Below are 22,396 nucleotides of genomic sequence, written 5' to 3'. Positions count from 1 at the left end.
TAATGTGCGTCGGTGTTCTGCATTGGCGGACTGATCGAAAAGGGGTAATTTCCGACATCGGTGTTAACCTATTTAAGTAATCTACCCGCCTTGACACAGCAGAGAAGAATTGTGCCGTGTCATAATGAGTTCAATGTTTTGTTTATCAACAAAAGTAAAAAAGTAGAAGAAGTAGTAAAAATAAATTATATCATTCTGGAAGTCTTACACTTCAAACATTCGGGAGAAACCTAGATCTCGATACTTTATATCTTGATGCTGCCATGTCCGTTAGATATCAGGAACTGCATGAGCATCTTCGGCGTTATTCAAAAAGCTTAGAAAGCAGTTCCAACCTGGGTACGTTAGCAAAATGACGCATCATGGACCATTAGTATATCATACCGATGTTCAATACATTCACAACCAAAACCCGGTACTGCAAAGGGACCAGATATAGGTTGATTCCTTGGAAAACAGGCCACACGGTCCAATTGGTACGCAGTGCCTCCCAATAGGTTCGTTGAAGCTTTTCGCGCGGATCACTGCCCTCTAAAACGGACATGCTGGAAAGAAATACCCCAATCATAGTTGGAGCGCAGACAAGCTGGTCGGTGGCCACACGCGCCAAAAGCGTTCTCTGGGGAGATGAAAGATTGATCCGATTCTGAAGGAATTGGAACCATTTCGTGGCGACTGGACCAAAAACAGCTTCATACAGATCAGTCTAAATTTACTGTACGATGCGGATGAGACTCTTGGGCGTACCTCCTCCGTAGAGCGCCATTCTGGCCGTGCGCGTCAAGTCATGGTGTTTGAAGCCCTTTTGTTCAACCCCTTGCTGGGCAAGGCCATCACCAACAGCAAAGAGACACTTAAAATACCTTCAGCTTTCGAGTCGTGAGATGCAGATGCAGCGAACTTACTGCAGTTGTTAGACTCTGCGTCAAGACTGGACGTCGAGACAGGCAATTCTGATACCTACAATTCGCGTCAGATTTGCTGCAAATGTTAAAGATAATAACGCAGTGTACAAACCATCTGAGCATTTTGTCTGCTAGCTTGTGAGGTTGATAAAAGGAGAGTCCAGAATTGAGATTGACTTTGGGGACAAAGGAATGTTATGGCGGAAATAACCGAAAAGGGCAACCACACCGCCGGAAAGGGATGGAATGCAGATGCAACAGTCCAGCCTCAGGGGGATTCGCTTTCTCCTTGCATTTGCTGATCGACTGTCTATTGAAAGAGAATGAGAGTACCTAAGAGTTGGTGAGTCAGAAAATGTGATGGAAACTACCAACGAGGCAGTCGTAGCTCAGTCCGCCCTGTGAGCTATCCGTCATAAACAAGTGATAACTCTACATCACAAGTGGATCATCCTCCCGAGATTGCCTATGTATATATTTGGTTGAAAGTGGTGTGAGACATGTTTTGCGCAACATTGACTGGCAAAGGCACTCCATGGAAATGGTTGGCGGAGCTGAAACGGCTCTCTTAGAACCTATGGCCATACAGAGCTGTTTGTTAGGGTGCATCAACAAATTCTGATGATATATAAGCTATCAAAAGCAATACATAAGCTTTGAGGCCGTGCTGGGGGGCTTGAACTCTCCCGCATCTGGTGTCTGGTAGCCATACAAGATGTGCCCAAATGCCGGTGGCGTTCGTGCGATCACATATTGAGGCTTTGCTTGATAACAAATGAATTTCATGTCATCAGACAATAGTGGCAGAAAACACAAGCTTGGGCATATTTGAGTAATTTTTAGAAGCCATGCTTACGGAACCCGGTTAGTCATTGCAGCATCGCCAGATAACCCCTGCATTACCACCCACACCTTATATTCCTCGACTCATTCTCGCCTTCGACATGGATTTATCCTCTTTCTGTCAGAACAACCTCTTGTACACGCAAGAGTCTCTGTCAAAATATCGGCCAGGGGGCTATTACCCGGTTACGCTTGGGGACACTTTCCAGCACGGTCGCTATAAGGTACACCATAAGTTAGGATGGGGTGGCTTTTCTACTGTGTGGCTGGCCCATGATCAGAGGTGGTAGATTAATGAACCACGCTCTTTGCTTCATCCCTTACTGATGATGCTCCAGTTGCAATCAATGGGTTGCGTTGAAAATCATGACTGCAAACTCCCATGAGTCGCGAGAGCTGCAGAATCTGGAATATTTGAAATCTCAAACCCGAGAGAATCAATCCAGTTGCTTGATTCATTCTGCCATGAGGGGCCCAACGGAGCCCATCAGTGTCTGGTATTTGAACTACTGGGACCATCTGTTGATAAGGTTCTCGCAGACTACCAACAGGTGGGCGACCAACTTTGTCCCGAGATCATCAGTCGAATGTCCCGACAGGTTTTGGAAGCTGTCAGATTTCTACAAAGCGTCGGCATGTGTCACGGTGGTGAGAGCACTCTTCAAGGCAGGACATTTCACTGGTTATGTGCAATACTTACATGCGGCACAGATATAAGTGGTCGGAACATCGCTTTTAGCTGCAGTCAGCTCTCCAAAGCAGGTGAAAACGACCTTTTTACAGTTCTTGGATCCCCGGAGATCGAGCCACTGTCCCGACTTGATGGCACGCCTCTTCCAGATGGATTTCCCACACAATTAGTCAAAGCCGCAGAGTGGGTCGACTGGATCGATGAGGACGACGAAGATATCCGACTGCTTGATTTTGGGGAGAGTTTCTTACGAGGGAATGAGCCCCAGCACCTGGCCCAGCCGGGCTCGTTGCGTGTTCCTGAGACTATTTTTACAGATCTTTTTGATTACCGCGTTGATTTATGGCGAGTGGGCTGTGCGGTAAGCAAATTCACCAACTGGGACAACGGTTTACTAAAGGACAGACATAGATCTATTCATTTCTATTCGCGAGTACTCCATTCTGGTATCTTGGCGAGATCGAGGTACTGGTTTTCCAAATGATCGGGTTCGTGGAGGAGCTGCCGGTCGAATGGCAGAGTAAGTGGGAATCAATGCAAAAGGAGTCCGAGCACGATCTGGAGATTGATAAGAGTGAGTATACCAGTATATCATAAGATGCGCTGCTAACAGTTCATAGATCGTGAACTGTCTGAGCTGGACCGAAGATTCACCGAAAGGATACATGAACCTGTTCTTGCCCCTCTACTGGAGGTAATACGAGGACTCATGCGGTTCCTCCCATCCAGTCGTATTAGTGCAAGCGAGGCCCTGGATATATTAGAGGGTTCGAATATGGAGGTTTAGGTCATAGAATAGGATACCGCGAGCAGACAGTGAGAAATAGATTCTTCGATAGAGAAATCCAAGCTACACTGTTTATTCTTCATCTCTCCTGCTTGATAATTCTGACTATATGGTAAGTATCCCAAAGGGGAAACGGATGTAAACACGAGCATGACTCATCCTTCAGCCGACTGCCGCTATCACGACATATCACGACTGAACAACCCCTCTCGGCAAGAAACACACATTTTCCAGCTCTCTCAACCATGGCGCTACCTTCTGAACCTCGGATCTGGACTAAGGGCGAGTTCACTGTGTCAACGGACAGGAGCCTTCTCTCGGTGGACAGCATCAATGCCGCCTTCGCCCAGGACTTTATGTATTGGACCCAACCATTTCCTGACGATATTCTGCGCCAGATTCTCGATCAATCATTTTGCTTTGGCGTGTACAAACCAAACCCCACGTCTGACAACCTCCAACAGATTGGGTTTGCGCGCCTGGTGACCGACACGATTACGTTTGCTTACCTCACGGATGTGTACATCCTCCCGGAATATCAAGGCCTGGGCTTGGGAGGGTGGCTATTGGACTGTGTGGATGAGCTGATCCGTCCGTTGCCACATTTGCGGTGGTCCATGCTTCGTACGTCGTCAGAGAAGAGCAAGCAGTCTTATGAAAAGCGGATGGATATGGTTGTCTTGGATTGTGGAAACACGCAGGAGGGAGCCATCATGATGGGAAGGAAAGGCAAGGCAAACATGGCCTAATTCACGCATGTATAGAGGGGTGCAAACGAAATATATGCGAAATGGCGGAGATTCTGGGCTGACCCAAAATGAAATGCATCACCGTCGTCTCACTATATTTTCTCTTTTCTTCTCTTTCTACCTCACCTACATTTTTCACCTCTTCCTACTCTTTCACCTCACCACATTGCCTTTAATATCCCAATTTTTCTCTTCTTCTCTTCTTCTCTATCTGACAGTATCCTTATTCTACCTTAAAATGCCCATAAAGAAAGAAGCCTTGGCAGATCCCGTTCTTCTGGACAAGATCGATCGTCTCTTCGCCTGCAACGTCGGTGAATACATCGATCTTCCCCAGCTGGTGGTCGTTGGCGATCAATCCAGCGGTAGGAGCTCAGTGCTTGAAGCTAAGACCAGACTGCCCTTTCCTCGCGATAGCGGACTCTGCACTCGATACGCCTCCCAGATCATCTTCCGCCGCAGGAAGGACCTCACACGCTGCGAGATCAAGGCATCTATGATTCCAGCTGCGGGATCTGATTCTGAGCATGGCGCAAGACTGAAATCATGGGACGCTCAGATCAGTGAGGTTGACCCGCAGTCCTTTGCACGTGTGATGGAAGAGGCAAGTAATCCACATGTTACTACTGGTGTCTAGCTCATACTGGTCTAGGTACATGAACTGATGGAGGTCTCGAACAAACACCATCCCGAACGTCTGACGTTCTCGAATGATATCTTCCGTCTGGAGACCTCAGGACCCGACGAGGACCATCTCAGCGTCATCGATGTCCCGGGTATTTTCAAAAATAACACGCCGGGAATAACCACCAAAACCGACATCAAGATGGTCAGGGAGATGGTCCTGGGCTACATGAAGAACCCGCGCTCCATTATGCTGATGGTTATCCCCTCCAACGTCGACATCGCCACGCAGGAGATCATCGAAATGGCCCGCGAGTTGGACCCCGAGGGCGGCCGAACGTTCGGTGTGCTCACCAAGCCGGATCTGGTGGACCAGGGCGCTGAGGCAAAAGTGATGGACATTGTCCTGGGCAGAACGATGGCAGTACGCCATGGATGGGTGGTCATTCGCAACCTTGGTCAACGCGAGCTTGAGGACGGCCAGGTTGACCGTGACGCCGCGGAGGAGCAGTTCGGACGCGGTGATCTGTTGAACGCTATTCTTCTTGAGCGATTCGGTATCGGAGCCCTGAGAAGGCGGCTGCAGGAAGTTATCACGGAAAATGCGCGCCGCTCCTTTCCTTTGGTTTGTCACCCGGCCCAAATACATGAGATGGATCACTGACGCCACAGATAGGTCCGTTCTGAAATCACTAAACGACTGAAGGAGGCGAAGGCTGCTCTCCGCGTTATCGGTGAGGAGCGTGAAACCACCGAGCAGCAAGCGGCATTCCTCCTGGATATTATTAGTCGGTTCCAGCAGCTCGCTACACAGGCGTTTTCGACCAACTACGGGGCCGATAACACCTTTGATGAGTTCGAGGAGCTCCGTCTTGCCACCATCGTCATGAACAGGAGCACCACCTTTTGTGAGGACATGGCACGCTTCGGCCACAAATACGAGAAGGAGTCGGATGACAACACGTGGGCTTGGGATGAGGCTACAAAGGAGACTGGCATTCTGACTAGAAAGATCGAAGACGTTTCTGATCTGGCTGATCTGCTTCCGTCCTGCGAGGAGGAGCTTCTACCCCTCAGAGTTGGCGTCAAAGAATGGCTGATGCAGTTGTACACTCGCTCGCGCGGGTTTGAGGTGGGCACGTTCAGCACGTGTCTGCTGGCGAGGAGCATGGACAAGCAGTCTTCCAAATGGCCGAACTTTGCTCTTGGGTATTGTCCTCCAGCTGCCATCTCAAGTCAGAGTTGGCACCTCCCAATCAACCCAATCTGCTTTTTCAAATGAGATCCCCGGATAGCTCTTCTGCACTGTGGTGTTGGTCTCCTCTCCGAGGAGGAACCGACGTATGAACACCGACAAGTCCTCGGCTTGCTCATCAGGAAACACGCAATGGGAATGGTCGGTCGACAGCGAATATCCCATGTGATCAGGAACGCCCAGTGCCTCCCAAATCATACGACCTGTTTGCATACATCCCAGGGATGACCATGGTCCCAGCCATTGATAACCCGCATTGTCCAGCGAAAGCAAGGCGCGCGGAGCGATAAGCCCAGCCAGCATGTGATGATCGAACGGAAGACGGTCAACATTATCCGTATATGCATTGAAGCTCGTCGAGAACCACACGTTCTCCTGGACGATTTCACCCGCTGTTTGGACCTTCTCAGGAGCGCCTTCTTCGGCTTCACACAGACGCCAGCAGCCTGATCCACCGGTGCCGGACTCCTGCGGGACTGTCAACGCAATCCGCGAGTCCAACGCTCCCGCGACCATCGCGCCCTTGCCGTTACGCGAGCATCCGGTTACTCCGACCTTGGTGACGGCAATATTCGCCTCTGGTGTAGACTCCAGGCTGTCAAGGATCAGCGACACGGCCCACGCCCATGCCGCCATGGCTCCTGCTGTATGGTTTGCCCCGTATAGATCGTAGAAAAGGCCTTTTCCACGGCTGCTCTGGTCGTTTTGCTCCGCAATCTGGCTGTTGTCGAATGTGATCGTGGCTACTCCTGCCGGTAGAGGAATACTAAGCGCCCCATACGCGATCATGGCAGGGAAAGGACCATCGCCTCCCTCCGAGGGATATTTGATAGTGACATTGAATGCGATCTCCTTTCCGCTTTCTGACGCCGCGATAGAGAGTGTATTTTGGGTGAAGGATGCCTTTACTGTGGAAGGGGACGGGGGCTTTTCTCCCAATTCCAAACGCTGTAGCAGCGCAGCGATGTGCTGCTGGCGACATGTGAAGTCATCTTTTGAGCTGATCCGACCTGTTTCCGATAGTGGATACCACGAAAATGGGTCTGGCAGAGTCGATATGGGCTCTAGAGAAAGGGAAGATGGGAGGCCCGGACATTGTGCGAGGACTGTATATAGTCAGTGAGTCTTCCAGCTGTGGAGGGAAAGCCCCTACCTCCCTGGCAGGTGGTAGTGAGGACGAACAACAGCTGGGTGTTTTTCATTGCGACACGAATTAATATGCTGCTATGCGGTCTGTGAATGAGACATTTCTCTTCCACCCACTATATAAGTGCCACCCGATTTCTAGCATCGGTCCGGTCGTCCGAGGATGCATGTCTTGTTTCAACACGGGGAATTAGGCTGATTTGACAAATCCCTACAGGTCACGAGAAGTCGTGTTTCAGTCCCTAGTCCCTGCGCAAATACGAAAATGTGAAGAATGTGAAGATTAATTGTGCGTTTTATTGTCACAGGGGGCTGGCTTATTTAGGCTATGATGGCACCTCAAGGCGTGACCAACCCCAGGTTTTCATTCTCGGCCTTACTGCGCGTGGTCCATTCCGGCGGTTCATCTTCACCGGCTTCTTCCTTTGCATCGCCTTCAGCCTTGGTCTGATGAACGGTGGCCGGGTGATGCTCTGCGGGCGAATACACCGTCACCAGTTCCAAAGGATCTTTGCCGATGTTGAGAAACTGGTGCTGCGTGCCAGCCGGGACGATGACCACGTCGCCCTGCTTTACATCCTGTTCTTTTCCGGCCACGATTGCTTTGCCATTTCCGTGGGTGAACAGCAGGACCTGATCAACGGTGTGGATCTGGTGTCATCTGTCAGTCGCTATCCAATTTGGATGGTCTAGGATGACTGACCTCGTCTCCGATTTCTCCGTTCACGGGCACTTCCATCGCCACGAATTGGGAATACAGTCCTGTATGAAGGACCTTGCGGAATACGCCAAAGGATCGATTGGGGGACAGTACGCCGGGGAGGTAGACCATCTCATGCCGCGGAGGCTGCTCCGACGTGTTTCCGTTGTATGTCTTTGCCATTGTGGAGGCGAAATGTCTGGAGGAATAGAGAGTAGGTTTCTTGTTCTTGCACAATTGAGCTGGGATACTTGGGACGTAAAGTGACCGGCGAAGGAAATGGGTCGACTGTGGTTTTATATATGTCGATATGCGATGCATGATGGTCGGAATCGCCATCCGGTATGTCCATGATGGAATAATCGCATGATCTTATATAACAACGGCCGTTCTAGAAGGGCTCCGGAAGTGACGTCAACTACCGCTCTCAGTCCGCTGGTAGGATCGGTTGTTCCTCGATCGGTATGTCATGACTATTTCGATCGCTGAATTGGTCAGCACTCGATCAAAATAATAAATAGGAGGACCAAAAAAGACATCTAGAACGCCTGATTAGTTAACGTTATGCAACAGCGAGCTTTGGGGTGCGGAGATACCAATCTGGGTGGTGCGCTGGCCTTCTGATGCGATAACTTGTCTGCATAATAGGTACCTTCTGTGGTTCGATATCTCTGAAAGATCCAGATGGCGATGACAAGGAAGAGATCGTGTTGGAAGCGATTTCGATGATCGATGAAGAGAACATACCTGATGCGCTAGTCCTTAATAGGTAATTCGATGGCTGAGGCACCGAGACACGTTCTCTTATGTGCCTCAAGGTCTTTTCTGTTTTACCTTGATATTATTTTGCTCATCTCAACCATGCACCACAACTTCAGACACAGACAATTAGCGACAGAGCGATAGTGATATAGATCTGTCCATCTCGCAGAAACATGCATGGGTGGAGACATGTCATCGTGGAGTCGAAGCGGAGACCGGTGGGCCTGCTCAGGACGTTGCGTGCTCAGACCACCCGCGGAAATGCTGCGTGGCATTTATGTACCCTGAATCACTGCATGCACGAATAGCTTCTCGTTAGAACTTAGGGTGAAGATAAAAGGAATGAATGAGAATCATCTCAAGAAGAAGACTATTGTAACTACGCAACTTTCTAAAGGGTCGAGTTGCATAACCAATTCCCTTACCGTGCAGCAGCAACACTATATCTGGGTCCATCTTATGCAAACCCATCCCGGGCTATGACCCCTTGCAATCAGAGTTACTCACTCCCACCTCCTTTTTAGGTGTACTTTAAGATTCCAGTTACCCTACATTCGAGATGGACTTAAGCGCTAGATACCAAGAGTTGGCTGATTCGGTGGCGTCCATACACATGTAGATCAGCCGGAGCCAGAAGCAAAGGTCGACGCCACCAACGACAAAAGTTACCTTAAGTTTGTTGCGTGAATTAGCCTGAATGATGTTGTATCGACCTGCCATGTAACCAAGTGCTAAGGGACAGACATGGATGCCTTGATCCGTGCGATCATGCCGCTTCCGGCAATTAATAATTCCTCCTGGCGGCCAACACTCGGACCTGTGCCGCACAACAATAATAATCACTAGTCTGAGTAGATTGAGAGAATAAACCAGTTTATGCGCCGAACGGAACGATTGAACCGACTCAGACTCGCATAACACGCGGTGGGCCGGTGGAGAACCACATGAGGCCGAGCGCTAACTAGATGGGTTCCTACGGAGCATCGGAATGCCCGGCCCCTTCAGTCTTGGCTCTTTTTCCCTCCCTTCGGCTCAAAGGAACCATTGGTACTCTCATAAAGAAGAAGTAGGACTCAAGATTCTCTTTAACCATGCCACTGTGATAGATGCAATTGTACCTAGGTCGGGATGCGGTCTGAAGTGGTACTGGCTGGGATACGTGATGCAACGCACCGAACGGAGGACGCTGCTCCGTTGACATATGTCGAATGCCGCGCCGCATCCTTCCCCCAATTTCCGGCGAGGATGCTTAGACTGAGGCTGTTGTTATCTGTCCGTCGACCCAATAAGGTGAGACCAAGAGTCTCGGCGGATGGCCTATCCGGCCACCGCACCGCCGTCAACCGGTCCATGCCAGTCCGAGAGGGTATAAGAGTCTTTGTTGCAGCATTGCGTGGCATGAAATGTCGACAATCGCGTCATGGCGAAAGCTAGACCCTATCCAGGTGGAAGCTAAACGGGAGCCCGAAGCATCGCTGACCGGAAGTAGGGAAGTGATGTCCATCCAGCCATGGCGTATCACCGTGCAGGGGGAGGGTAGCTAAGTCGAGTAGGATCCCAGAGGATGGCAGGCCGTGTGTCTCCCCATCATGCAGAGAGCACAGAATGGCAAAAAGCTGATCCTGCTCCCATTGCGGTTACCGAGGATATACGATGGGGCTGAGATGTCGGTGTTATTGGAGGAGAGAACCCAAGTCAGGGGCGCCGTCGACGTCATCCCGGATGGCTTGCGCTTGAGGCATTTCACGGACGGTTCGGCTGTGGCGTTGCATGATATTGGACTGTGTGAGGAAGATGATAGCCCTTTGCATTATGGAGGGGATGATCAGAGGATTAACACATCAGAATATAAGAATAATACTAGAGGAATAAGGATAATACGACGATAAGATGAAGGATATAATAGGAATAATAAATAAATAAATCTTCTAAATAAATAAATAGAGAATACAACCAGTGCGCGTATCAATGTACCCCCCCGCCAATCTACTGTGCGGTGGTACCTGCCCAGGTACGGGTTCCCCTCTCTCCCTCCGCCCTCCATCTCCATCTCCGTCTCCTCCCTGCCGTTCCTCTTTCTATCGCTCTCTCTCTCTCTCTCTCTCTCTCTCCCTCCCCTCCCGCTCATTTTCTTTACCGCCATTCCCGCCATCGCTATCGCCATCATCCTCCCTCACTTCGTCACCGCTGCATCCGTCTCTTGTATCCTCTCCAGATCACCTCGAGATGTCGTCCTCTCTCCCTCCCCGCACTCTTGCCGATCCGTTGATCCACTGTGGGTGAGACTGTGGCAGGCGGGGAATAACGCCGTCGGTGGAGTTCGCATTCCCTCTCATCCAACAATGTAACCGCTTCGTCCTCGTCCTCGTCCGATATGCGCTCCACCAGGACCCAGGGATCGCGACCCTCTTCTGCAATGTCCGCCAATCCCTCTTGCAACCGGTGATTGGTTCCGATCCCCCCCCTCCTGGAGAACAGCAATCGAGCGAGTAACTATGGCCAGGCTGCCGTCCTGGGGGACAAGCGGACAGCCTCCTGCCCAGCCTAACATTGGGTTATATAAACAGCCCCCTCGTCCCCCTTCGGCCCCGGATCTAGCATGGTTCTTCAACCCAACTTCCTCCGCGCCATCTCTCTCCCTCGGTGACTGCGCATCAAGCGATCACAACGATCTCCCTCTTCGATCCACCCTCATCCTTCCCTGTGGATAGTCCTTCACGATGATTGCCCCCTCCGATCCCGTTCTCTCCTCCAATTCGGCTGCTCCCCTGGACCAGTTCCACCCCACTGCGGATCACAAAGAGGCCTTTGATGAGAAGGTCGTAGTGATTGTCGGTAAGTCCTCCTGCTGGACAAGACCCCTGTCTCTAGACCCATCCTAATCGTCGTTTCAGGTGGCTCCAACGGTATCGGTGCTAGTCTGGTCGAGATCCTAGCCCAGACCGGCGCGTATGTCTGCATTGGTGATATCGACACCACCCGCGGCGAGGCCCTCGCCCGGAAGTGTCTGGAGAACTGGCCGGCCATTGGCGATCCCGCCCTGCCCCCCAAGCCGCCCCGCTCCATCTTCCAGCCGGTGGACGTGACCGACTACCAGGCTGTCGTCGATCTCTTCGATCGTGCGTTCAAGGTGTACAAGAAGATCGACCACGTGGTCGTCACGGCCGGCAACATGGAAGCTGGCGAGAACTTTTTCGACCAGAGCCTCAGTCTGCAGACTGTGAGACAGGTATGGTTGATCCCGCAACCGGTTGAAGAACACCTGGTCTGACCTTTCTAGCCTCCGTCCACCAAGGACGTCGATGTTAATCTCATCGGCTCGCTGTATGTCACCCGTGTGGCGAGCGTCTATCTTCGTCACAACCGTGGCCCTGGTGTGGACCGGTCAATTTTGCTGTTCTCCTGCGCAGCAGGCTTCAAGGAAACCGCCGGTGTGTCGGTCTACCAAGCCGCCAAGCATGGCGTGCAAGGTCTCATGCGCTCCCTGCGGCCCTACTTCTCCTCGCCGTACAAGCACAATGTCCGGATCAACACCATCTGCCCGTGGATGACCGCGACCCGCTCGGGCGTTCCCAAGAAGGTGGGTGACCGCTGGGCCAAGGAGGGCCTGCCCATCAGCACCCCGCAGGAGGTGGCCTTGGTGTCGGCGGGCGTCCTGGCTGACGACTCTCTGCACGGCACCTCGATGTATGTCGAGGGCGGTCGTGCATGGGAGATCGAAGATAACATCACCCGCCTGGAGCCCCAGTGGCTGGGTGAGGAGCCGTCCCGGACGCTGGCGTTGGGACAGAAGGTGCTGCATGAGGCCTGGGCGGCGTAAGCAGCGGTGGCTGTTGCTTGCTGGGGTTTGTTTCTTGTTTGTCTTTATTAAATCGATACCCATAGCGATATTCGGATCGCCGTCCATCAAAAAGCAAAAATTACACGTTATAAGATTTACGAGGCACGAAAATGATTTCTACCTTATGTTTTTGCCGTTCCTCTTATTCTCTTTCCCGTCAAATACAGATATTCCAATGACAGAAGTTGTTCCTCGTTGTAACAGGTGCATTTACCCAGAGGCTGCACTACTAGTTAAATGGAATATAGACAGCTATGTGCGGTGTGGTGTGATTCTAGGGTAGAGACTAGAAGTTATGACCGCGGTATAAAGCGCACAACCACAGGTGGATTCGACCCTGTACCTGAGTCCTGGGCTGCTTCATAGGCAGTACAAAGTTCCAACTATCCACCGATTAGATAAATGACCTCATTGCTGGATTCCACTTACATTAAACCACATAAGGACAACGACAATTGCTTTCTTGAGCTCCCACCACGCAGCGTATATTGTGGGATTTTCGAATACATGCTGTTGAAACAGCATCAAACACTCCGTCATGCATTTCTGTCGCTGAAGATCATTATTGAGCCACCGTTCCGGATCAAATACTTGGGGCCGGTCCCCATAGATTTGAGCGTTATTGTGCACGACGAGTGGATGACATCGTATCGTCGTGCCCTGCGGAACGTAATATCCAGAAACAGTGACACCTCCAGCAGGCGATTTCACCTCATGCACTCTATGCACATGGGAGAGTCTCAGGGACTCCTTCATCACCGCCTGCAGGTATTTCAACTCGCCCAACTCACTCCACAGAGGAAGCGGGGATAGATTATTGTGGTTGTGGGCAGCAACTATCTCGCGTCGGAGTTTACGCATCACTGCAGGGTATTTGAGAAGAAAGCGAAACGTTGACACGAATGTTTTCGCGATGCAGTCGAGATGCTCCTCCATAGGAGATGGATGATCTTCCGACTTAAACAAAGTACGACTTGATATAGAGGTAGGTTGTCCGGTAAAATGAGATCGAACCTCTCGACAAATAAACGGACACCCATGCTGTCGTTTGAGCCGAGATATGGGCCCTCTGAGGAGGAGACATTCAGCGAAGAAACCCGGAAGGCCTCTCTCGGTAGGTTCATGGCGACGAGCGTTGTTTGCGCCCGCGGGATGGAGGGTGGTCAAGCGTGATAGAAAGTCGGCTGCGAAGAAGTGAAGAAAGCTGGCCAGGTCGAGGGTCTGGTATCGTCGGAGGGTATGGACCAGATTGCGCAGGGCTGGATCAACGAGCCCTTCATACTGCTGTGCGTTGGACTGTCTGCTGCAGACGGTTTCGGTCGGATGGACATGACAAGTCGCTGGGCATTGTATATTGTACTTTAGCTAGACAGAGATTGGTATCATTCCTCGACACATTTACATGAAGACTCACCCTATTCCGCGATCGCCGCGTATAGATCAGAACAATGGTGGCAGGATTGGACACGCTGACAAGGTCCGGCCCTATGCGAACGATCGTGCCATATTTCTCATGGAGTTGCAGCAGAGAGTTGGGTAATTGAGAAGATGGCTGAGCATGGAGCCAGAAACTAGACAGTCCGGCGAGCACAGGGCCGGGAATAGTATTCAAGCGGACATGGTTATAGAGCAGCCGGATGGATGCGATGAGGACGAACAAAACCACGATCGCCAACGTCACCATTGCTGATATCGATTCTCACGAGCATGGTCCTTACGATAGGGAGATGAATTTTGAAACTAATCACGAAAACGACACAAAACAGGTGGACTGATTCTGTCATGTTTACAGCCGCAATATCCCGAAGGTCCCCAGGATACTGGAGAAAACAACCGGAGGTACCCGACGGCCGTATCGTTATCTTATCGGCTTATCTTATCGCTTATGGTTCCATCGGGCCGATGCTCCCTCACATGCGCAGTGCAATTTCCCATCCACGACTGTGGGGAAGACAACGAGGGAAATCCTGGAGAAGAGCAGAAACGAGCACATGATTTCGACATCTCGTCCATATCGACAGGAATTTCTCTCCAACGAATAATTTTCGTCCACGGTCGTCAGCAAACATCTTGGCATCATCACCCGCGGACATCTCGTCCCGACGGCTTCGTGATCAGAACGAAGTAAGAAACGCCATACTTGACGCCGTGGCTGTCGTCTCGTATAGAAACAGCATATAGGGGTGCGATCCCCAGACGGAACTCCCTCCAAGGGCAGCACGATGCTCCATCTTGAATCGCATCGACTCGCGTGACTGCAAGAATGGCCCCGGGCAAGGCTGCCCGACGCGCATCGACACCTCGATCGGAGGACCGATCGAACCCAAGGCGGTCGAACGTAGCGTAAGTCACCCCTGCAATGGATAAGCTAGCGGCGCTAATACGGACTAATGCAGCTGCAATCGATGTCGCAACCGAAAGACGCGATGTGCAGGCAACCCGCCCTACCCTTGCGCCGCCTGTAAAGACGCCAACCAGGTCTGCGTCTACTCCGAAGCGGAAAAGCGCGTGTCGATTCCGGAGAGGTGTGTACATATCTACTCAATTGAGTAAGACTCACTAACGTCGCGTTAGTTACTTGCGTCAGCTTCAGTCGCAGGCCGCTGGACGCTCCGGTATGTTTATCTTCTTGTCTTGTATTCTCGGCTTCTGACCCTTGCAGTAGAGGACTCTCGTCCCTCTTCTTTCTCCAATCCAAGCCCTACCCAGTCCAGTCCCTTCCCTAGTGTCGAAGTGCCCGTCGAACGAGACGACTGGTGGTACAAGGGAACCGACCATCTATTCCTCAATCGATCCGGGGAACATCGTACGTCTCGTTCTTCCTAGTCACTAGGAACCGTTCTCACCAGGTACAGACTTTGTCGGTCCGTCCTCGGCCACTCACTTGGCCAAACGGCTGAATCCAACGTCCGGCAACCTCGCATGGGATATCCGTCCGCTGTACAATGATCCGACATCCTTACGCCAGTCGGTCAGCCGGGCCCTGCCCCAAATGCCCCCTTTTGAATTCGCCAAACGCTTGTTCTGGGTGCACTACACCTACATTGGAACCATATTCTCTCTCATTCAGCCCCGCGATTTCGAAGAACGACTCCATGTTGTTTACAACCAGCCCCCTGACTTTTCCAATCGGGAGTCCTGTCTGGTTTACTGTCAGGTGCTCCTCGTGATCGCCTTTGGGCTAATGTATTCCGTCAACCAGTGGTCTGGAGACGACGGTCCTCCGGGGTTTAAATATTTCAAACATGCCCTGCGCTTCCTGCCAGATATCCACGAAGAGGGGTCGATCTTCTTTGTCGAGGTGTTATGCTATGTGGCATACTATATGCAGAATCTCAACCGACGCGATGCGGCTTTCCTTTACGTATGCTCACTCCACCATGGGATAACCCGAGTGTATGCTAACGGAGTGAAGATCGGGCTGGCCCTTCGGATGGCAATCTCCCTCGGTCTGCATCAGGAAGTGTCAGACCCCACTATCAGTGAGGAGGTTCGAAATCGTCGCCGCCGCGCTTGGTGGTCGGTGTATAGCTTGGATCGGTATGCAACCCCAGAGAATGGCCGCCGTAGCATTCTAACATTGCTACCAGTTTACTCTCCGTCAAGTCCGGAAATCCTATTACCATTCAAGATGAAGATATTGGGACGACGTGGCCTGTTCCTACAGTATGTTGCGCTGACCCAGTGGGAGGTAACTTGACTAACGTTCTTTACAGCCCGGATCGAGTGATATACCGTGGCCGTCTGTTGTCCTAACCCATTATACTCAACTGTCCAGAATTCTGGGACGTATTGGAGAAGGTAGGCCATTGCAGTACACACAAAGCGGCTCATTTTGACTCACATGTCACAGAAATCTACCGCAAGAAGCCCCGCACAGGTACCAACCTACTTGCGTCGGCGCAGAGTATCACGACCGATCTATCCGAGTGGCTGCAGCGGGTGCCAGACGGTCTTCGAATCGACTTCTCTACCCTGGACACGCACATCAACCGCGAGTCGGTTTCGACTTTCCTCCACTTCTACTCGTGCATTAATATGACCGCACGACCCTTGGTTTTTTATGTCATCCAGCGACGACTTGAGGCGGAGTCGCGAGGCTCGGCGACGGATGACTGGAAGGAGGGGCTGTCCCAAAGCACAGTGGCCGTGATTGACAGTTGCATCACTGCAGCTCGTGCCACAACGATCATTATGGATGCTGCTGCGAAGCATAATCTTGTTGGTACGCATTCTTTCCTTTCATATGCTGTCCGTCCCACGTCCATACTGACGAGATGAAGCAACGTACGGCTATCTCGACGGCGAGTACGCGTTCTCAGCGGCCCTTCTCCTGGTGATGGTCAATGCAGTCTTCCCTCATAACGACGCCAACGCACGCACAATGGAGATGGCATTGAACCTGCTGCGTAGTATGGCGGACCGCGGGAATACGTATTTGGGGGCCCGACACGCGTTATTACTCGAGTTGCAGTCCGCGATTGGACCCAGCAGCTCCCGGAAGAGCGGTAACACAATGGACGCCCCAGTCACACCGTCCAGCACGATTCAGCAGGCAACCCCGGCGACGAATACGTTTGAGGAACCAGCACCGGTGTTGTCGACCGAGTGGCCGTTGCCGCAGGACTTGCCGTCGATGCGCGATATGACGCTGAATTTTGACATAAATGATGATCCTGGGCTGTGGGAAGAGGTCTTGGGGCAGATTGATATAGATATGGATACGGATTGGATTGAGAATACGCTGCGACGATGATGATTCTCAGTACGACTCTCGGTATGATTCTTAGTATATAGTTCTAGCTCAATGTCATCTATTTTATGCACTAAACCCAAGTAGATGTTCTCCGTTGGCCAAAGTCTGATACTTGCTGATCAAGGTCACCAAGGATATCATCTAATACAATCCCTACACCCATCTCCATCATCAACATTCCTCATTCTACCAACTGATTGCTTATGGTATAGTCATACGGCCCCATCGGCCCGATGACTCCGATGACGCCGCCATCGGCCCGACACGTGACCTCATGGAGTGGTTAACGACGATGAGTGGAAGATAACCCAGTGGACACTTCGGGGCGAGCGGCCTGCGCTGTTATCAATAGTAATCCTGCTTCTCATCAGCGGGGAACCGGAGGATCTGACATTGATTCATTTAAAACCCCCGGAGCGTGCCCCTGGTTGACCGTCTATCGTCTCCATCTCTCGCCTTCTCTCCCCGCCCCCACCAGAACTCATACATATCCCTCAGACACGAACCCCCGAGGGAGAGAGCAACATGTCTGGATCGGGGAAAATCACCATCTCCATTGACCGTGGTGGCACGTTCACCGACGTCCACGCCATCGTCCCGGGTCGCCCGGATATCATCCTCAAGTTACTGTCGGTCGACCCAGCACACTACCAAGATGCGCCCACGGAAGGCGTTCGCCAGATTCTCGAGCTCGTCACAGGCGAACCTCACCCTCGAGGTCGACCGTTGAAGCTGGATCGGATTGGCTGTCTCCGCATGGGAACGACCGTCGCCACAAATGCCCTGCTGGAGCGGAAAGGCGCCCGCTCCGTCCTCTTCACCACCAAGGGCTTCCGAGATCTGCTCAAGATTGGAGACCAGTCGCGTCCGAACATCTTCGATCTGTCCATGGCCCGGCCGGGGGTCCTGCCCGAAGGAGTGGTCGAGGTCAATGAGCGCGTGGTTCCCTGCCACCCGTCCGCGGATAAGGACGCCTTTGCCGGCGCCCGCGTTGTTGAGGGTGTCACAGGGGAGAAGTTCCGCGTGGTGCAGGAGCTGTACCTGGAGGAAGTCCGCAGGGAGCTGCAACGGTTGAAGGAGGAGGGATACCAGTCGCTCTCGGTGGCGCTGGTGCATTCGTTCGCGTACCCCGAGCACGAGCGCCAGATCGGAGAGCTCGCCGAGAGCATGGGCTTTTCCGTGACGCTGTCCTCCAAATTGCAGCCTATGATTAAGATCGTGCCGCGGGGCATGTCCGCCGCGGCTGACGCCTATCTCACGCCCGTTATCAAGACATACATCGACTCCATCTCGTCGAGTTTCGAAGGCGGCCTCGAGAGCCAGCACGAGTGCCGGTTTGAGTTCATGCAGTCCGACGGCGGTCTGGTCGACTTCCGGAAATTCAGCGGTCTGAAAGCGATCCTGTCCGGTCCCGCGGCTGGTGTTGTCGGCTTTGCCGCCACCAGCTGGGATCCCACGGAGAAGATCCCGGTGATTGGCTTCGATATGGGCGGTACGTCGACGGATGTGTCGCGGTTCGATGGGCATTTGGAGCATGTCTTTGGGTCTAAAGTTGCCGGTGTTCTCATTCAGTCTCCGCAGCTCGATATCAACACTGTCGCGGCTGGTGGTGGCTCGATCCTGTCGTGGCGCAACGGTCTGTTCTATGTCGGACCTGAGTCCGCGTCAGCGCATCCTGGCCCGGCGTGCTACCGCAAGGGCGGTCCGTTGACGGTAACAGATGCCAATCTGTTCCTGGGCCGTCTGTTGCCCGAGTACTTCCCGCACATCTTCGGTCCCAACGAGGACCAGCCGCTTGATCTCGAGGCGACGACGAAGCTCTTCACCGAGTTGACGCGGAAGATCAACGCGGAACGCAAGCAGGCGGGTCAGTCGGAGTATACCCCGGAGGAAATCGCCCTTGGATTCCTGAAGGTGGCGGACGAGTCGATGGCTCGTCCCATTCGCAATCTCACCGAGGCCCGCGGTTTTGAGACGGCCTCGCACCATCTGGCCTGCTTTGGAGGTGCGGGTGGTCAGCATGCCTGCTCCGTTGCGGCGTCTTTGGGCATATCTCGTATCATCATCCACAAATACTCTTCCGTTCTCTCAGCATATGGTCTGGCGTTGGCCGAGGTGGTAAAGGAGTCGCAGGAGCCGGTCTCCACAGACTACATCACCTCTCAAGCCACGCTGGACAAGCGCTTTGTGGACATGACGGACGCCGCCACGGCGGAGATGAAGACGCAAGGATTCCCTGCCGAGCAGGTCCGTCACGAGCTCTATCTGAACATGCGCTACGAGGGTTCCGACACCAGCCTGATGATCCTGAAGCCGGAAGACGGCTCCGGGTTCCTCGAGCAGTTCCGTATCCGCCATCGTCGCGAATTCAACTTCAACTCTGAACGCCCCGTGCTGGTCGATGACATCCGCGTGCGCACCATTGCGTCGTCGAAGGTGCGCGAGGAGAAGAGTCCGCTGGTGCAGCTGAAGGAGGCCACCATGCAGGATGTAACGGCCGCGCCAGATAACACCACCAAGGCCTTCTTCGACGGCTACTCCGACCGCATCGACACCCCTGTGTACCTCCTCGACAAGCTGGACAAAAACACCCGGGTCCACGGTCCGGCCGTCATCATTGACAAGACGCAGACGATCGTGGTGGCCCCCAACGCCGTTGCCAACATCCTCGAGACCTGCATTGTCATTGACCTCAAGGAGAAGCAGGAGACGGCCGCCCCCGTCGTCAACGGCGTGTCGTCGCAGATCGACCCCATCCGTCTCAGTATCTTCGGCCACCGCTTCATGTCGATTGCAGAGCAGATGGGCCGCACCCTGCAAAAGACGTCCGTCTCCACCAACATCAAGGAGCGTCTGGACTTCTCCTGCGCGCTGTTCTCCCCCGACGGTGGCCTCGTCGCCAACGCCCCCCACGTGCCTGTCCATCTGGGCTCGATGCAGTTCGCCGTTCGGTACCAGCACCAAAAATGGCTAGGTAACCTGAAGGACGGCGACGTGCTGGTGGCCAACCATCCCAGCTGCGGCGGCACCCATCTCCCTGACATCACAGTAAGTCCCCCTCTCCTCCCTTCACAATCACCACTCACATTTCCAGGTTATCACACCGGTATTCGACCGCCCCGGCGGTAGCGAGATCATGTTCTACGTGGCCTCGCGCGGCCACCACGCCGACATCGGCGGTATTCTCCCGGGCTCGATGCCACCGAAGTCGACAGCTCTCTGGCAGGAGGGCGCAGCCATCGAGGGCGAAAAGGTCGTCAGCAACGGCGTGTTCGACGAAGAACGCATGATCGAGCTACTGGTGCGCAAGCCCGCACAGTACGAGGGCTGCTCGGGCGCGCGCTGCATCAGCGACAACCTGTCCGACCTGAAGGCGCAGATTGCCGCCAACACGCGCGGCATCTCGCTTATCCAGAGCCTCTTCGCCGAGTACGGCACGGCCACCGTGCAGAAGTACATGTACGCCATCCAGGCGACGGCCGAGACCGCCGTGCGCAACCTCCTCAAGGACCTGCACCGTCAGTTCGGCGGGAAGCCCCTCGAGGCGGTCGACTACATGGACGACGGCACGCCGATCAAACTCAAGGTGACCATCAACGGGGCCGACGGCTCCGCCGTATTCGATTTCGCGGGCACCGGGCCCGAGGTGTACGGCGGGTGGAACGCGCCGATCGCCATCACGCATTCCGCCATCATCTACTGCCTGCGGTGCATGATCAACGCCGACGTCCCACTGAACCAGGGCTGTCTGGCGCCGATCGACATCCAGTGCCGTCGCCCAGCATCCTGTCCCCGACGAAGACAGCCGCCGTGGTCGGCGGCAACGTCGTGACGTCGCAACGCATCACAGACGTCGTGCTGAAGGCGTTCCGCGCGTGCGCCGCGTCCCAGGGCTGCTGCAACAACCTCACCTTCGGTACGAACCCCAAGACCGACCCGGCCACTGGCGCCACCATCCCCGGCTTCGGGTACTACGAGACCATCGCGGGTGGCAGCGGCGCCGGCCCAACCTGGGACGGCGAGTCGGGTATCCATGTGCACATGACGAATACGCGGATTACAGACCCCGAGATTCTTGAAAAGCGGTACCCCACGCTGCTGAGGCAGTTTACGCTGCGCCCAGGGTCCGGTGGGAAGGGCCTGCATCCCGGTGGGGATGGTGTGGTGCGCGATATTGAGTTCCTGGCGCCGATGGAGGTGTCCATCCTGTCGGAGCGGCGCGTGCACCGGCCGTACGGACTGGAGGGCGGTGAAGACGCGCAGTCTGGTTTGAACTTATGGGTGACGCGCGATCAGGAGACGGATGAGGAGAGGATTGTTAATATTGGCGGGAAGAATACCGTGTCCGTCAAGACGCACGACCGCGTGGTGATTATGACAGCCGGTGGTGGTGGTTGGGGTGCGGCAAAATGAAATCCTTTGACAAGACTTCGTCATCTTGTTCGATACTCTTTGTTGTTTAGATATTGTCTATAGCCTTTCTTGCATATTATTCTATTTCCGTACATACGTGCTGCTTATTTGCTCTATGCCACGGGAGAACTTCGACCATGACTTTCGCGACTGATGGCGCCTCCAGCTAACCCCAAGCCCCAGAGAGATGGAATAGTCGACCATGATGTGACCAAGGACGCCGCCAGGCCTTGATGTTGTCGCCGCAGGGAGTTACTGAGAATGAGAGTCCCCGACGGGACGAACATGCCTCTGAGAAGTCAGCAGACTGCCATGACCAGAAGGTGCATTCTTACATTCTACAGGACTTGATCATTATACTTTGGTGGTGAGGGAAGGATGGGGTGACCATGTTCGAGGACACAATGAGCATAGAACACGGACGAGCAAAGTGTTTCGGTATCTTACTTTCTTTATACATCTAAAAACATGGCTTCTTAGATGGCCTGCAGAAATCGAAGAGTTGAAGTTGAATTGAAGTATATAATTGATGCCTGGGAGATGAGGCCGCCGCTGACAAACGTCATCACATGCAAACTGTTTGCTCATAGGGAAATTCTGCCCAAATTTCTCATTATTCAAAACAACCACGACCACTTCGACTCTGTACAAGTATTCCGTCCCATCATGACTCTCGTACAGGTTCCTCGGGTTCAGTCGCTCCCTTTTTTCTCTATTCATCTGCAGATTCATTGAGACTAGCTTCATTCCATCCCTTCAAAGAAATCCCGTACCCCGCCGGAGGTTCAGGAGACTCACAAAGGCTGCATTGCAGTTGCTGCATCTTCCCCTCCTCCCCTCATTCTCTTCTTCTGTCATTTGACTGAGGTTGTCTCCTTATATCACCCTCGCCGTTCCCTCGTGTTCATCCTTCATCCTTTCTTC

The 22,396-nt window shown here is 53.1% G+C and overlaps 8 protein-coding genes across 8 annotated transcripts; 5 read left to right on the top strand and 3 right to left on the bottom strand.

The window, feature by feature from the left end:
* Positions 1–270: 270 nt before the first annotated feature.
* ATEG_00948 (Mpv17/PMP22 family protein) lies at positions 271–1,028 on the bottom strand (the record flags this gene model as incomplete). Its single annotated transcript, XM_001211034.1, has 5 exons — positions 271–335; positions 385–675; positions 748–853; positions 906–960; positions 1,018–1,028. 5 exons carry the CDS (start codon positions 1,026–1,028, stop codon positions 271–273), a joined length of 528 nt encoding a protein of 175 aa, XP_001211034.1.
* Positions 1,029–2,383: 1,355 nt separating this feature from the next.
* On the top strand, positions 2,384–3,975 carry ATEG_00947 (uncharacterized protein; the record flags this gene model as incomplete). The annotated part of the gene is made up of 4 exons (XM_001211033.1): positions 2,384–2,800; positions 2,851–2,959; positions 3,060–3,206; positions 3,344–3,975. The coding sequence occupies 4 exons, from the start codon at positions 2,384–2,386 to the stop codon at positions 3,973–3,975; spliced, it is 1,305 nt and encodes a 434-aa protein (XP_001211033.1).
* Positions 3,976–4,639: 664 nt separating this feature from the next.
* Positions 4,640–5,263, top strand: ATEG_00946 (dynamin family protein; the record flags this gene model as incomplete). The annotated part of the gene is made up of 1 exon (XM_001211032.1): positions 4,640–5,263. The coding sequence occupies one exon, from the start codon at positions 4,640–4,642 to the stop codon at positions 5,261–5,263; it is 624 nt and encodes a 207-aa protein (XP_001211032.1).
* A 567-nt stretch (positions 5,264–5,830) lies between these two features.
* Positions 5,831–7,056, bottom strand: ATEG_00945 (putative extracelular cellulose binding protein (Cip2); the record flags this gene model as incomplete). Its single annotated transcript, XM_001211031.1, has 2 exons — positions 5,831–6,960; positions 7,008–7,056. The coding sequence occupies 2 exons, from the start codon at positions 7,054–7,056 to the stop codon at positions 5,831–5,833; spliced, it is 1,179 nt and encodes a 392-aa protein (XP_001211031.1).
* A 283-nt stretch (positions 7,057–7,339) lies between these two features.
* ATEG_00944 (cupin domain-containing protein) lies at positions 7,340–7,883 on the bottom strand (the record flags this gene model as incomplete). Its single annotated transcript, XM_001211030.1, has 2 exons — positions 7,340–7,651; positions 7,704–7,883. The coding sequence occupies 2 exons, from the start codon at positions 7,881–7,883 to the stop codon at positions 7,340–7,342; spliced, it is 492 nt and encodes a 163-aa protein (XP_001211030.1).
* Positions 7,884–11,182: 3,299 nt separating this feature from the next.
* Positions 11,183–12,282, top strand: ATEG_00943 (putative 3-hydroxyacyl-CoA dehydrogenase; the record flags this gene model as incomplete). The annotated part of the gene is made up of 3 exons (XM_001211029.1): positions 11,183–11,297; positions 11,357–11,691; positions 11,743–12,282. 3 exons carry the CDS (start codon positions 11,183–11,185, stop codon positions 12,280–12,282), a joined length of 990 nt encoding a protein of 329 aa, XP_001211029.1.
* Positions 12,283–14,566: 2,284 nt separating this feature from the next.
* ATEG_00942 (transcription factor domain-containing protein) lies at positions 14,567–17,059 on the top strand (the record flags this gene model as incomplete). Its single annotated transcript, XM_001211028.1, has 9 exons — positions 14,567–14,646; positions 14,700–14,828; positions 14,878–14,918; positions 14,966–15,109; positions 15,153–15,843; positions 15,894–15,969; positions 16,020–16,104; positions 16,157–16,528; positions 16,587–17,059. 9 exons carry the CDS (start codon positions 14,567–14,569, stop codon positions 17,057–17,059), a joined length of 2,091 nt encoding a protein of 696 aa, XP_001211028.1.
* A 525-nt stretch (positions 17,060–17,584) lies between these two features.
* On the top strand, positions 17,585–21,472 carry ATEG_00941 (5-oxoprolinase; the record flags this gene model as incomplete). The annotated part of the gene is made up of 3 exons (XM_001211027.1): positions 17,585–20,107; positions 20,154–20,805; positions 20,910–21,472. The coding sequence occupies 3 exons, from the start codon at positions 17,585–17,587 to the stop codon at positions 21,470–21,472; spliced, it is 3,738 nt and encodes a 1,245-aa protein (XP_001211027.1).
* Between the last annotated feature and the right edge of the window lie 924 nt (positions 21,473–22,396).

The sequence above is a fragment of the Aspergillus terreus genome, genomic scaffold (genome assembly GCF_000149615.1).
Source record: "Aspergillus terreus NIH2624 scaffold_1 genomic scaffold, whole genome shotgun sequence".
In the NCBI taxonomy this organism is placed as follows: Eukaryota; Fungi; Ascomycota; class Eurotiomycetes; order Eurotiales; family Aspergillaceae; genus Aspergillus; species Aspergillus terreus.
The sequence above is the reverse complement of the archived record's forward strand: the minus strand, read 5'-3'. Positions and strand labels throughout refer to the sequence as shown.